Here is a 16477-nt window from a genome sequence, read left to right on the forward strand (position 1 = left end):
TGGTATGCAAGCTCTTAGTTGCAGCGTGTGATCTCTAGTTCCCTGACCTGGGATTGAACCAGGTCCCCTGCTTTGGGAGTGCAGAGTCTTAGCTACTGGACCAGCAGGGAAGTCCCCATTATCCCTGTTTTAAAGATGAGGAAACTGAGGCCAGATGTTATATTCAAAACCAAGACTGTGTAGCTCTAATTGATGGGCGCCTCTTAACCACCACGTGCTGGTGCTTCCCAACAGAAAAGGATTAACAAAAAGTAACTACAGAAGGTCGGAAGTGGGAAGTCATCTTAATTCTTTTTTCCTTTTTTCAATTGAGGTATAGCTGATTTTGGCTTCCCGGGTGGCTCAGCGGTAAAGAATCTGCCTGCAGTGCAGGAGCTACAGGAGACTTGGGTTCAATCCCTGAGTCAGGAAGATCCCCTGGAGAAGGGTATGGCAACCCACTCCAGTATTCTTGCCTGGAGAATCTCATGGACAGAGGAGCCTGGTGCGCTATAGTCCATAGCGTCACAAAGAGTCAGACAGGACTGAAGCAACTTAGCAGGCACGTGTAGCATAGCTGATTTACAATCTTGTATTAGTTTCTGGAATACAGCAGAGTGATTCAGTTTTATGTAAATATTCTTTTCAGATTCTTTTCTGTTGTAATTTATTACAAGATATGGGGTACAGCTCCCTGTGCTACCCAGGAAGACCTTGCCGTTTATCTCCTATATATATAGTAATTTGCAGTTTAGGACTTGCAGATACGTCTTAATTCTTTATTGTCCTCCAAGACTATCAAATGCCTCTTACAATGTTCCTTCATGGTTTGTGCTGCTGGGCTGTTGATTCCCTCTTCACCGTAGTGCCTTTTGAGGATCCCCCAGGCTCAGGGTCTCAATAAGTGAATCATTACAGAGGGCAGGATGCTGAGTCTCTGCCCAAATCCTCCCAGATATATACATATATATTTTTTACCATTTTGGTCATTTCTCCCCAGCTTCAAGTGTGCTTTTGTTTACAATGGCCTCACCCATGATTCTTCTTTGGGAACCTAATCTGAGGCTTCAGAAGCCCCTCTTTCCTCCAGGGCAGGGTTTTGGAAGTTCCTAGCAGTTTTCATCCTCCTGGGGTGGTCCTTAATTGATGACCGCAGGTGCGGAGTGCAAGGGCCTTGCCTTCAGTTGGAAGAGACACAGGTGTGACTTGCATTCCAGAGTCCCCGGCATTGCCGGGCCGAATGGCAGCCTCGTCGGTCTCCTCCTTTTCCCCCTTCACCCACTCCTTTACTGATTTCTCCTGGAGCCCTTCCTTAATAAATCACGTGCACACAGTTTCTCACCCCAGGCTTTGGTTCTGGGGAGCCCAACCTAAAAAAACACTTTTTTAAAAAGAAGCACACTTCAAGGTGTTAAAAGACATAGTGCTCCCTGGTTTCAGGGTAATGGAATAGAGCCAGGCCTGTTTCTTCTTAGCATCCTGATGAATTTAATGTTCAATGGAGCATTTTATTTACACTTTCATTCATCTTTGTAAGAGTTAACAGTGCCCAATCTTTATTTTTTTAAAAATATTTATTTATTTAATTTACTTATTTGGTTGCGCTGGGTCTTAATTGCAGCACGCTGTATCTTTGATCTTTGGCGTGTGGGATCCTTAGCTTCGGCATGTGGGATCTAGTTCCCTGGCCAGAAATCAAACCCAGGCTCCCTGCATTGGGAGTGTGGAGTCTTAGTCACTGGTAAGATCTTCACAAACATTATCTCACAAAAACCTCAAAGTCCAACGCTGTGAGGCAAGTACTTTAGTGACCCAATCTTATAGATAAGAATAGGCTCAGAGAGGCTGATTTTCTTGCCCAGGGCCACACAGCTTGGAAATAGCCGACCTGGCCTTCAAACCCAGGCTCAAGCCACACACTTAACCCAGTCTCTCCCATTCTGCCCTCGAAAGTATTGCGTATGACAAATTGAATAGTCTGGATCTCAAATGTGTCCTTTAAAAACCTACCATGTCTCCGAAAATAGTTCTTTCTTGGATATTTCCAAATTGTGATTTTTTTCTTCTGCCTATGCAGCACCTAAGTCTCATTTCTATTTAGTTGGAATTGCACCCTTGGAAGGTCTTGAAGGTTTTGAAAGGAGGGCCCTGCCTGCAGCAGAAGCTCAAAGAGGCCAGATAGTCCCTATGCTGCTTTCTGGCTCAGCCAACGGGATGTTCCAGCTGGGAGTGATGCTACGGAGGGGTGATGACGCACAGACCCAGGAGCCCTTAGAGAGCACTCACAGCGGTGCCTGTGGCCGTGAGTAATGTTCCTGTGTCATGTCTTTGGCTGGGTTTCCTGCTGACTCACCCCCACTGGTTCCTGCCTGTTTCCTGGGGCCCATCACTCTGCTTCCCCATCCGTTCTGTGACCCATCAATATCCTTTCAGGACTGTCTGTTTCTGTTCAGGTAAACTGCAGGTGGCCTCTGAATGTGTGCAACCAAGAACCTGACCAATATGAAATTATTCCCACATTTGGAATTCCATAGAACGAAGATAAACCCTTATCTTAGACTTCCACAGATGATACAGAATGTACTCTTTTCTGGGATCCAAGACAAGGTGCGTCTTTGTACGTGGGTAACAATCATCTTTTGTACCTTAGGGCTATAAGGAGGTTTCTTGTGAAGGACAGAGGCTGTCAGTAATACTCTAAATTTTTTTTTTTTTTAAACAGACAGACACATACACAAGATAAAGGTCTTTTCTGACAATGATGAAGAGAGTGACTAACTCCTTTCCTAATGAAACATGCTATGGAAAGGGCATTTTAAAAAAATATTTATTTGTATGTATTTATTTGTCTGCTCCGGGTCTTAGTTGCAGCATGCAGGATCTTTAGTTGTAGCATAGAACTCTTAGTTGCAGGATGAAGGATCTAGTTCCCTGACCAGGAATCAAAACTGGGCCCCCTGCATAGGGAGCCTGGATTCTTAGCCACTGGACCATCAGGGAAGTCCTTGGAGACAACATTTTGAAAATAGTTCTTTATTTCATAGTTACATGGCTTTTTCCTGAAAAAAACTTGTGTGCACACATAAAAATTCTCATAGATGCACACTTTTAAAATTTGAAAGTAAAACAATTTTACCCATTGAAGGTAAGAAGGAAATGTTTCAGTAGATTTTGAATCCATTTATTAGTTTAGACAAACAACTGATTAGACTCAGGGAAAATGGAAATATACTAAGTGCGTTGCAAGAGCAGCAGCATCCTTGCAGAGTTAATAACTGAGGCTGAAAAACTAATATCATTAGAGGAAACTTTTCAGTTATGGTAGCCATTACAGAACTAACAAAATGGACTTGCGTGGTGGTCCAGTGGTTAAGAATCTGCCTGCCAATGCAGGAGACGTGGGCTGGATCCCTGGTCTGGGAAGTTCCCACACGCAGTGGAGCAACTAAACCCTTGTGCCACAACTACTGAGCCCGAGTACCTAGAGCCCATGCTCTGCAACAAGAGAAGCCACCGCAACAAGTAGCCCAAGCACCGCAACTATAGAGTAGCTCCTCCTTACCGCAATGCACGGCACACGCACAGCAATGGAGACCCAGCACAGCCATAAATAAATAAAGAAATACATCTTTAAAAAAGGAAGTAACAAAATAAACTGATCTTTAGAACCAGAACTTTGAAAAGATCAATAAATCATGATGCTGAAAATAATGATAAAGTCCAATCATAATGCTCTCAATAAAAATATTATTATAAACATTATTAATAATATTTTATAGCTTTATAATATATTTGTACGTAATATATACTCTTTGTGACCCTATGGACTGTAGCCCATTAGGCTCCTCTGTCCATGGGGATTCTCCAGGCAAGAATACTGGAGTGGGTTGTCATGCCCTCCTCTGGAGGATCTTCCCAACCCAGGGATTAAACCCGCATCTCTTATGTCTCCTGCATTGGCAGAAGGGTTCTTTACCACTAGCGCCACCTGGGAAGCCCTATAATATATTAACTATCATTAATAATATTGCTAATATCTGACATGCCAGTGAAAACAAAAAGTAATACATTATTAAATAAAATGGATAGTTTAGAATATGTATAGAATGTTTAAGCAAATAAACCTATACTGGGCATGAGTGTTAAATCATTTTAGTGATAGGAATATGTCTTCAAAAAAGTTTGAGTACCACTGACCTAAACTATTATGTTATAAAGCAAAATGACACTGTGAATCGAGAATGTGGAGCCACAGTGCATAGCATTTCTCAAACTCCTCTGGACATGGAATATATGGAGAGATGAGTGTTTCAACAACTCTTCTGTGAACAGGATGATGGTTAACAGAATGGACCTGCATCTCAGTCAGACAGGGCTGCATTTAACTACCAGATTCACCACGCACTAGCTGAGTGCCCTGAATACATTACTGCATCCTTTTGAGCTTCTGTTTGCTACTGCTGCTGCTGCTAAGTCACTTTGGTCGTGTCCGACTCTGTGCGACCCCATAGACAGAAGCCCACCAGGCTCCCCCGTCCCTGGGATTCTCCAGGCAAGAACACTGGAATGGGTTGCCATTTCCTTCTCCAATGCATGAAAGTGAAAAGTGAACGTGAAGTCGCTCAGTCGTGTCCGACTCTTAGCGACCCATGGACTGCAGCCTACCAGGCTCCTCCATCCATGGGATTCTCTAGGCAAGAGTACTGGAGTGGGGTGCCATTGCCTTCTGAGCTTCTGTTTCCTTACCTGTAAAAAGGAGCTAGAAATTGTCACCTCACAGGCTGTATACAATTTTTAAATGTTACTGTACATAAGTGCCTTATATTGTATAGAAGTGCAGAGTAACTGACACATTGTAAGCACTTCTTGAAAGGAAGCTTCTATTATGCTATGATAACAGAATGGCAGGGTAATTGTTTAGAGAGCTGTTTTTTTCTTGTAACTGCACTTCTTCAGGGCAAGATTTGAGTCACCTATCACAAGTCCTATCTAACACTTAGCTGCCATAGACAAACATGAATGAATGAAGAAGTGAAAGATAGTGAAAGTGAATTTGATTTCAGAATTCTCTGACATTAAAGTTTGGGAGACAACTATAGCACCAAAGACTGAAGGAAAAACATTTCTTTCTCAGTGGTTTATAACTCACCTTTAAATAACTAGATGAGAACACGCGTATAGGATGAGTATTCATATTAGCTTTTGTTACCTAGACAATTGATAACAATTAGCCAGTAATTAATTGTTTCCAGCTGCTCCCCTTTGATTAATCATTCAGAGCAAATTTATTATTGTTCTCCTGTGGCTTGGTATTGCTAGGAGCCAGAAGCCTAGCACACCCTGAGATGAAGATGGGATGGCAATGAGTGTTTTAAAGCTTCAGGGAGTGAGGCCTGGGGTGGCCAGGCAAAGTTCAGCCATGAGGGGATAAGGCCAGCTTCCTCCACCCCATCCAGCTTTATTGAGGTGTAACTGATGAGTAAGGCTGCAACATATTTATAGTATACAATGTGATGATTTGAGATACATATAGACTGTGAAATGATTACCACAATCAAGTTAATTAACTCATCCATTACCCCAGTTGGTTTTTTTTTTTTTTGGTGAGAATGTTTAAGATCTAGTGTCTCAGCAATTTCAAACATACACTACAGTATTATTATTTTTTAATTTTAATTTGGCTGTACTGGGTCTGCTCCCCTGCATTGGGAACACAGAGTCATAGCCACTGGATCACAAAGGAAGTCCCACAATACAGTGTTATTGATGTCACCATGCTGTCCATTATATCCTTAGGACGTATTCATCTTGTAACTGAAGATTTGTACCCTTCAACCACCATCTCCCTACTTCCCCAACTCGCCAGCCATTGGCAACCATCATTTTCCTCTCTGTTTCTATGAGTTTGACGATTTTTTAGGTTCCACATGTAAGTGATACCATACAGGATTTGTCTTTGTCTGGCCCAGATGAGTTTTCAAAGGTAGACAGAAAAAAAAATTATTTCAGGTCCAGATATAAAGAGTGAAGTCATGATAGAGTCGATTTCTATTTCTTGTTTCCCTCTGCAGGCTCTTCCCCAGCCCCTGCTGTTCCTATTAATAGGTCTAACGATACTACTGCTACTCTGATGGCATGTTTATTGATCGATAAATAAATAAATCCTAGGCTTCATGTGGCCCAGCTTTAGGGTGGTATTGCATTCAGAAAAAGAATGCAGCAACCAAAAATGAAAGGTGCATTCTTCAATTTATAATTCATGGTAACACTTGAGAGAGTCACCTCTCTGTTGCCCTAGATCTCTAAACAGTAGCTGCTAATGTCCTCTCTCTTTTCATTTCTTAATACCCACTGGTGTCAACTGGGGTGGCATTCAGCTACAGGTAATGACACCTGTGGGGCTTCCTTGGTGGCTCAGAGGTTAACGAGTCTGCCTGCAACGTGGGAGACCTGGGTTTGATCCCTGGGTCGGGAAGATCCCCTGGAGAAGGAAATAGCAACCCATCCAGTATTCTTGCTTGGAGAATCCCATGGGCGGAGGAGCCTGGTGGGCTACAGTCCACGGGGTCACAAAGAGTCAGACACGACTGAGCAACTTAACTAACTAACGACACCTGTACACACCAGCATAACTAAATGAAGGTTTCGTTTTCCTTATGTTACCAGAACTTTAGGAGTAGGCAGTTCAGGGTCAGTATCACTGCTTGAGAAATTGTCAGGGACCCCACTTACCTTTAGTCTTTAGCAAAATGGCTACTTCACCCCAAGTAGGTATTTGAATACCTACTTTGAATCTGTGTTCACTGCAGAAAGAAGAAGAATAAAAAGGCTTCATGCATGCCAGCTGAGTCTATCTTCTTGTTTCAGGAAAATAATTCCAAAATTTTTTTGGAAACTCTACCTCTTAGAGTCCTATTTATATCTCATTGGGAGTACTGGGTCAGTTGGCCATCTTTAGTAGAAAGAGAGTCTGGGAAGGCAAGGATTTTTGTTTGTTTTTAAAGTGGACACATATTCCTTATGTTCCTAAGAACATAACTGAGGGGAAAAGGAAAGAATGATGGCTAGGCAACTGGCAGTGTGCGCTGTATTTCTCTCCACCAAAATGCTCCCTGAACCTCTGCTAACACACATGTAAACTCCCCTCTCATTGCCTCCTCTCTTTCCAGTGCTATTTTCTTTTTAGTTTTCGGAGTCAAACTGGATCTTTTTTATTCCAGCTTTTTGGGTGTTCTTTTACCCAACTGGGAAATACCTACTGGATGCCAGGCACTGTGCCAAGCCCTTTATTAGTATTATTTCATTTAACTCTCACAACAGCCTATGAAACATTGTGTGTGTGCTAAGTTGTGTCCAACTTCTTGTGACCCCATGGACTGTAACCTGCCAGGCTCCTCTGGCTACGGAATTTCCCAGGCAAGAATATTGGAGTTGGTTGCCATTTCCTACTCCAGGGGATATTCCTGACCCAGGGATCAAACCCACATGTCTTGAATCTCCTGCATTGGCAGGTGGGGGTGGTTCTTTACCACGAGCACCACCAACCAGGTACTTTTATTATCATCCCATGAATAGATGTTGCTGAAGCTGGAACTCTAATACTTTGTCCACCTGATGCGAAGAACTGAGTCACTAAAATAGACCCTGATGATGGGAAAGATTGAAGGCGGGAGGAGAAGGGGACAACAGAAGATGAGATGCTTGGATGACATTACCGACTCAATGGACATGAGTTTGAGCAAGCTCCAGGAGTTGGTGATAGACAGGGAAGCCTGGTGTACTGCAGTCCATGGGGTCGCAAAGAGTCAGATGTGACTGAGTGACTAAACTGAATTGATAGATGTGGAAAGTGAGGCTTAGAGTGACGAATTAACTTGCCAGTCAGGTAGTTAGTGACTAGTGCTGTCATTTGAATTTGGATATCTCAGGTAGAAACTGACTTTGAGATGGAGATTTGTAGACAGGAAGTTCATTGTGAAGTGCCTTCAGGATTAATCCATTTTGGGAACAAGAAAGTAGGATTGGCAAGAAGGGGAAGTTAAACTAGGACATAATTGCAACAAAGGATTTGGCCAATTTCACAAGGAGCTTTGCAGTTGAGAAGGCCCATCAGAGTAGTCCCACCTTGAGGCAGAGTCCTTGAGGGCCAGGCCTTTAGCTGCTTGAAGAAGTTGGGGGTCCCCCTAGGTTGGAAGTGGGTTTTCATGGGAAGTGGATATGACCTTGGACAAGGCAGTTGTTTTCAATCAATGGTAATTTCTTGATAGTGTCTCAGACAGGCATCAGCCAGCTACTAATCCTCCCAGCAGGAGGGGTGGGGGTGCAGAATGAGGGCTTCAGTCTTGAAGTGGACACAGTGGTATTCCTTCTACTGTTCAAATCCACTTTTTTCATATAAACTCTGGGACTATTTCCTACAGCTTTTGGTTGGTCTCCTTTCCAAGGAGAAGTTAATAAGAGTATAGTTGGTAGGATACATTGTAGCCCTCACCACTGTCACTGGTCTTAAGACTGCACTGATCATCTCCATTTCCTTGCCTTTCTAGAGTTCCCTGACCCTAGGGTAGCATCTATGCTACTCTCAGCGGCTTCTATGGTAGGATGACCCAAACACACATCCCTGAGAGGATCTGAGCCTCTAGTCACCACATCATTTTCAGATGTGGCTGCTATAGTTGTCCATTTACCGTCATAATTGAACAAGGGAGTACCAAGAGATGTCCTTGTAGATTGCCAGACATATTCTTTTTTAAAATATCTATTTCTTTATTTGGCTGTGTTGGGTCTTCATTGCATCATGTGACATTTTTTGTTGCAGTGCATAGGCTCTCTAGTTGTGATTTGCAGGCTGAGTAGTTGTGGTGGGTGGGTTTAGTTGCTCCATAACATGTGGGATCTTGGTTCCCTGACCAGGAATGGAACATAGGTCACCTGCATTTGCAAGGCAGATTCTTAACCACTGGACCACCAGGGAAATCTCCAGACATCTTCTATTCTGCCCCCTGTTACCTAATAGCATCTCTACAACTTCCTGATGATCAGGGTCACTTATCTCTACCAAGATGGTGACTTCTTTTCTTGCCTGCTAGTGTCTTAGTGCAAGCACCCCAAAGTGACTGGAAGGCAGTCATAGCTTGAAGCTTAATAGGACTATTGCTGTGTCCCCTGGTGGAAGAGTTCCCCCTTTGGAAACAAGGATCTCTAGTCCTACAGAACCCAGAGTTGTGAGGATGGGAAACAGACACTCCCCAAATGGACCACTGGGGTTGATGTGGAGCAGGGCCCCTCCTTCTACCCCTCAGCTCTCAGATCTGTGAATCCTACCTACTGGGGGCATAGCAGTACATAGTGGTCTTTGCCTAGGGCATGTTATTTGTCCTAGAGGATGGTGCCCCCTCCTCTCAGGGTATCATCTCTAATCTGGGCCTCAGGTGTGTCTTCAAATAGACATTCCTAGAGTGGCAGTTTCTGGGTCATGTGGTATGTTATAGGACCAATAGGTATACGATCATGAATCTGCTGCTGTACACACCTCTTTTATTGTAAGGAGGTTTCTTTGGTCCAGTACTATGTTACCTAGGATCTTGTGTCAATGGATCAAATATTCTGTAGACCCTTAAACAGTGATGTGGGCTAAAAACAAAGAAACAAACCAACTAACCAATCTGAGGGTAGGAAAAGCAAACCCATACCCAGGATGTGTACCTATTCCAGTCAAGATAAATGACTATTACCTCTAGGTTGGAAGAGGTCAATTTGCCATCACCTGGCTGGTGGTTTCCTTTGAGGGATGATGCCGTAGAGGGGACTCAGCTTTGGTCTCTGTTGCTGGCAGGTTGGGCACGTGGTAGCATCAGGAGCCCAATCAGCCTTGGAGCCGGAGCCCATGCTGTCAGGCCCACGCACAGTCTCCATGTCTGCCATTGCGGCTACTCTGCAATTGTACCCTAATTTCTGTAATTCCCCCAGGGGAGGCAGGTTTTTTTATTTTTATTTTTTTAATTTAGAATCCTGGCTAGGTTGGTGGGGGGGCAGTTTCAGAAGCTTCCACTTGACCTTCCCCACTATAACCACTCATCCCACAGGCCGAGGAACTAAGGTGGGGCTTCTGCCAGCTACCAAGTATATCTATCCTAATTATACATTCACGAAGGACCAAAGGACTTGTTATTATATGCACTTACTGGAAATCCAGCCTTCTTTAGTCGTTAGGTTCTGTATCTGAACACTGGCTGAGGTCCAGAAACTAGGCAGAAGATTGTGACTTTTTATGGGGACAGCGTCCCTCAGACTTCTCCTCATTCATCCTTGAGTTTTAAAAGGTGTACACAGAATTGGTGCAGCCACTAGGAGAAACATTATAGAGGTTCCTTAAAAAACTAAAAATAGAGCTACCATACGACCCAGCAATCCCACTCCTAGGCATATATCCAGAAAAGATGAAAACTTGAAAAGATACATGCACCCCAATGTTCACAGAAGCACTATTCACAATAGCCAAGACATGGAAGCAACCTAAATATCCACTGAGATGAGTGGATAAAGATGTGATATATATACACATACAGACATATATAATGGAATACTATTAAGCCATAAAAAAGAATGGAATATTGCCATTTGCAGCAGAATGGATGGACCTGGAGAACATCATACTAAGTGAAGTAAGTTAGAGAAAGACAAATATTATATATCATAAAAATAATGCAAATGAATCTACTTACAAAAGAGAAACAAATTCACAGACATAAAAAACACGTTTATGATTACCAAAGTGGAAGGGGGGTATATCAGGAGCATGAGATTAACAGATACACACCATTTTATATAAAATAGATAAGCAACAAGCTTTTATTGAATAATACAGTGAACAATATTCAATATCTTAATATAGCCTATAATGGAAAATAATCGGAAAAAAATATATAACCAAATCACGTTGCCGTACATCTGAAATTAACACAATGTTGTAAATAAACTGTGCATGCATGCTAAGTCACTTCAGTCGTGTCTGACTCTAACCCTATTGACTGTAGTTCACCAGACTCCTCTGTCCATGGGATTCTCCAGGCAGGAAAACTGGAGTAGGTTGCCATACCCTCCTCCAGGGGATCTTCCCCATTCAGGGACTGAACCCGCATCTCTTATGTCTCCTGCATTGGCAGGTGGATTCTTTTTTTTTTTTTGGCAGGTGGATTCTTTACCACTAGTACTTGAATTAAAAAAAAATAAAAGGTATACACAATGAACCCTGGTGCCCTCATTTCCTCTAAGTACACAGTGTTCTGTTAACTCTCTCCATAGCTGTCTGTAGGTCATGCCCCTCTGGTTGCCACGCTAATCTCACCTCTCTTAACAATGGCACTTAATTTCTGCTGGTTAAACATTGCCACTTGGTCTCTCTTTCTTCAAGGTCTTATTAGGCCCATTGCTATGAGGGAGCCCAGCTCTGTAACAGTATCTTCTGTCATCAACACAGACCTGTAGAGAAGAGTATACCAGTAAGGCCGAGTCCTTTCCCCCAGAGGGTTCCTGGTTCCTTGTGCTTAGTGGCAGCATGTAGTCAGTTGGTATGATGTACATAGTATATCGGGAATCCCTGGTGGCTCAGTGGTAAAGAATCCGCCTGCTATGCAGGAGCTGTGGGTTCTATCCCTAGGTTGGGAAGATCCCCTGGAGGAGGAAATGGTAACCCACTCCAGTATTCTTGCCTGGGAAATCCCATGGACAGAGAAGCCTTGCGGGCTATAGTCCATGGGGTCGCAAGAGTTGGACACAACTTAGCAACTAAACCACCACCACCACATAGTCTATCCCCTCTAGCATGGCCACTTCCCTGTGTCTTTTGCTCCCTCCTTCTACTGTCTGCCATGCAGACAGTAGCCTTTGCAGACAAAAGCTCTAGTCTTTCTGTCAGTATTTCACCTAATGTGGACCATTGATTTCTCCAAGCTCCCTAGAGCTATCCTAGCAATCTTTAGCACTAGCTCCTGAGGTTCTTGCCAGGATGAAAATACTGTAGAACAGGAAGATGCTCATATCAGTAAACTCTGCTTTGTCTGGCCTTATGCCCTCCTCTTCCTCCTCCCTTCCCCAGTCAGCACCCTGGGGACCTGACCCTATATATATATATATATATATATATATGTATATATATATATTCCCAGCTTCTGCAAGTATATATATGTAGCTAGGTCCTTTAGCTCTTTCAGAATGAATAGTACCTTTCCTCCTTTGGCAGCTCCAGCATTTTCTCACTCAGATTATCTTGTGACTTTAGTTATTGGTCTGGTAGACCAGAGGAAAAGTACAGATAGATCCTGAGGAGGATATGTGTTGCTCTGCAAGGTAGATACTTCATTATCTTTTCTTTAAAAATATATTTATTTGACTGCACTGGGTCTTAGTTGAGGCATGTGGGATCTAGCTCCCTCACCAGGGATCGAACCCGGGCCCCCTGCATTGGAAGCTCAGAGTCTTAGCCACTGGACCACCAGGAAAGTCTCCTAGATACTTCATTTTCAAGCAAGGTGGGGTGGGGCATTTTGACAAACCCAGTGTTTAGGGTGATGTGGGGTTGTAAAGTTTTTAAGTGCATTGACCCAGATATTCTGTCTGAAGTGTCAGGATCCTTCTTCTTCCCCACTGCAGCCCTGTCGTTGCCACTGCAGACTTGGCAGAGCTGAGAATTCAATTTTTTGGTAGTTCTACTCTGATAATTCGGTTCTGGGCCTGATTCTGAGCTTTTTCTGCCTCCTCCCTCTCCCCCATCTCATTTATATGCTGCTAAGGAAGTACTCTAGTTTTCATCCTTAGCCTTTAGTTGGTGATTAATCACCTTCAACTTTGGATTGTCTTTTCCTGAGGCAAAGATTTACTCTATCAATAGCTACCCAATCCCATAGTTCTTAAAGTGCTCTTTTCCCCAGATTTTAAAGATGCCTGAGAGATTGCATCTACCGGTGCATTCTCACACTAACATTATCAATACGCTCCATACCCCCATCCTATCACAGCTGCTGAGGGCTTTAACAGTTGTACCAGGGTCTACTGGGGCTTCACCTGAGGCCCTACTGCCAGCTCACCAGCGGGCAATTCAGCCCCACTGGATCAGACCACACTCAAGGGACTCTTTGGTTTAGTTCAGATTCTCTGGAAAACCCACTCTGATATGGAGACTTGCAAGCAGGACTCTACGTAAAAACCTTAGGATGAACACCATACAGGAGTGGAAAGGGTAGGATTCAGCAGAAAGAGAAGCTGGACTAAATGCAGTCACAGACGAGGCCTCAGCTGACCCCTTGGTTGCTGATCCTTTAAGGGAACTCTGGAGTGGGAAGGGCCCTGGGTGGTTCTACCATGAGGTTGCATCTCCCAGTCATTTGTGCAGGCTGTCTGCTCCAGGTAGCTCTCTTGTGAGGGCAGTTTTTGGAAAGGGATTCTGTTGAGAGCTGTTGGCCACCAGCAGCTGGGGAAATGGGCGCCTCGGTCCTAAGAAGTTGCTTGCTCCTTGGCCTGCTGGAGGTGGGGGAGAGGGAAGAAATTGGGGGAAGGCTCCTCTTGAAGAGTTGGAAGAAAAAAATCAGATTGTTGCCTGAGTGAAAAACAGCATGATTCAAAGAGATGCATTTAAAACCATACCAAACACTAGTTCTCCTAAAAGCCTCTTGTGTAGAACAGTACAGAATAGGGGATGTTAGGACACACATCTAATTCTATTCGGCTCTGAAGCCCATGTCTTCCTACTAGACCAGAGCTAGTCAAACTGGTGCCCCGTGGGCTTAATTCAGAACGCAGAGGTATTTTGACTGCACAGTGTTTTTAAAAAAGTGAATTGGCTGGCCCTATGTACAAATTGGAAGAGTTAATATGTAAATTCAGAACTCTGGTTTCTCTTGAGTAACCAGAAGATCTAGCAACACTGTGTCAACATTGTTGCAGGGCAGGGATTGACTGGAGTGGAGTGACTGCTGCTCCTTTACAGAAGGGGAGGTGCCTCCATAGTTCACCACAGTATCTGTGTATGACCTTCTTTGGCATTTTTGTTTAGAGTTCCTACTATACTATGCATGGTACATATAGTAGACATTTGGACACTTAATATTGGTTCAGTGGCACTGAATGAATTTGATTGGAGAGGAAGTTTTTTAGTCTACACCTCCAAGTGTAATGAGTGGTTTGGCCCTCATGGGAGGCACCAGGATAACCAGTGTTGACTCGGATAAATTAATGACATACTCTGGAGAAGGGCATTGCAACCCACTTCAGTATTCTTGCCTGGAGAATCCCCATGGACAGAGGAGCCTGGTGGGATACAATCCATGGGGTTGCAAAGACACAACTGAGTGACTAAGCCCAGTGACATGCTGGCTGGAGCCCGTAAAGCAAAATGAGCAGAGGGCAAAGGTCTGAAGTTTGGGTGTCTCACTATAGAATTAGAGAGGAATGGGGAGTTAGGGGAACCAAAGAAGAGGAAAGGGAAATATAGAGGGATCTTAGCAATGGAATGTCACAGAGACCAAGGTAGTCAAGAGGTTGGGCACTTATACCCAGTCTAGCAAAGATGAGAGTAATGCTCAGGCAAAAAGCCATGCCAACAGGAAAGTAATTAGGGACTTTCAGAGGAAGTATGAAAAAAGGAGGCTTCCCTGGTGGCTCAGTGGTAAAGAATCCACCTGCCAGTACAGCAGACATGGGTTCTATCCCTGGGCTGGGAAGATGCCCTGGAGAAGGAAATGGCAACCCATTCCAGAATTCTTGCCTGGAAAATTTCATGGTCAGAAAAGCCTGGTGGGTTACAGCCCATGGGGTCACAAGAGTAGGACATGACTTAGCGACTAAACACAACAACAAATGAGAAAAGGAAAAATAGACTGTGGGTCTGGAAGTTTGGCACTGATATGGAGGCACTGAGATAGCTCTTGGGAGTATAAGCGAGAGCTTTCTCCAGGGTCCTAATTGAGGAACCCATAGATGGACATTGTTAATATTGATCATTTTTGTCCACATTGTCAGCATCATTTCTGACATCATCTAAAATAAATTAAGTCAGTATTCATGCTGTATTCTTAAAGAATGGACAAAAGAACCATCCAGACCCTGTCCTCTTGTTCTATTGGAATGAAACATTAATTAACTTAATATGTATTTTGGACAGTTACCAGCCGGCAGAAATTGGAAATTTCTCTCACAGATGTATCTCTCTGTATATGTGCTATTGGCTTTGTGCGTTATCTATGGTAAAAGTAAAATTCTGGTTTCACTCTACCTTGTCACCCAGTTAGTATCCTGTTGTGTGGCCTCACTGGCTCTTAATCAGGATGTGCTCCAGAATGTGTAAACTCACTTTAACATTAGCCTAAGTATTTAGGAAGATGAATTTAAAAATAACTCACTCTGAAGTTCATGTCAGATATGGATAGATCACCCATCGTTTTGGATGTAATCGTCTACCTGGAAAACTATCATGACCCAATTCCACACGAAATCATTTCAACTCTGGTACTGGGGGCACAGGGAAGGCCTTTGTTTCAGAAGAGCCATGCTAAGTCACTTCAATCGTGTCCGACTCTGCCATAATCTGTCTCTATTGTCTTTGGGGTCAAAGCACCTGGGTTTGCATTCTGAGTGCCACCCACCAACCAACTCTATGACTTAAGGCATATCACCAACCTCTTGCGACCCAGCCTCATGAGAGTTATGAGAGCTATTGGAAAGGCTAGCTGAAAGAGTTAAATAAGATGATAAATGTGTTCAATTAATGATGTATGCCAAGCCCTTAAAGGTTTTTTTGAGGATAGTGGAAAACTAAATCTTTCTATTATCAAATGCTCAAAAGTTTTAACTTGGGTGCCCATCAGTTCAGCAGAGGAAGTGTAGACTGGGATTCCGGAGTCTGAGTACTTTGACTGCCACTGGGTCTACCACTGGGATTTAAGAGGACGTTTAAAAAACAACAACAACATCTACCTAATCTCCCTTGGCCTTACTTTTTCCTGTTACTCAGCAGGCTATAGTAGCTACGGAGGACCTGGAAACCTGAGGTTATGTGCCTTATTTTTTGCGAGGACTTAAGGCAAAGCACAGCTCCCCAGAAAACAGCGGCAAAGATCTGCGTGCAGGGAGAAATGCTAGCCCCAGGGCGCCCTAACTTCCAATCCGGGAGCAATCCAAACTCGGAGGCCGGCGGGGGACCGGGAGCTGAGGGCGGTGGTGAGATGGGAGCGGATGCTCCCGGGTGGGCTCGGACTCTGGCCGGCTGCAACTAGAGCCCGAGCCGAGGTGAGCCCGGAGGCGATGAGGGACGCGCGCCTCCGGGCCCGGAGGAGTTAGGTGACGTCACCTCCAGGAGGACTCACTTTTTCATTAATGAAACCGGCCGGCGCGGGCGCATGCGCCGCAGGCCCCCTTCCCTCTCGCTTCCCCCTCCCCTTTCCCAGCCGCGCTCTCAATCTCGAGCTCGCTCGCTCTCCCTCTCCCCGGGCCGTGGAAAGGATCC

At 44.1% G+C, this 16477-nt stretch overlaps 1 protein-coding gene across 4 annotated transcripts in view; it reads left to right on the top strand.

Moving 5' to 3' along the window:
- Positions 1 to 1669: 1669 nt before the first annotated feature.
- NF1 (neurofibromin 1) overlaps positions 1670 to 16477 on the top strand; it is a 275386-nt gene continuing 260578 nt past the window's right edge. For 2 of the 4 annotated variants that reach the window (XM_010861455.1, XM_010861454.1), the window contains exons 1-2: positions 2079 to 2281; positions 2433 to 2586. In XM_010861455.1, the coding sequence (XP_010859757.1) occupies positions 2455 to 2586 (132 nt within the window). In that variant the 5' untranslated portion in view covers positions 2079 to 2281; positions 2433 to 2454. Of the gene's footprint in view, positions 2282 to 2432; positions 2587 to 16477 lie in introns of all 4 variants that reach the window. The other 2 variants (XM_010861452.1, XM_010861457.1) reach the window with 2 other exon arrangements.

This window comes from Bison bison, unplaced genomic scaffold, assembly GCF_000754665.1.
Source record: "Bison bison bison isolate TAMUID 2011002044 unplaced genomic scaffold, Bison_UMD1.0 scf7180017864472, whole genome shotgun sequence".
NCBI lineage: Eukaryota > Metazoa > Chordata > Mammalia > Artiodactyla > Bovidae > Bison > Bison bison.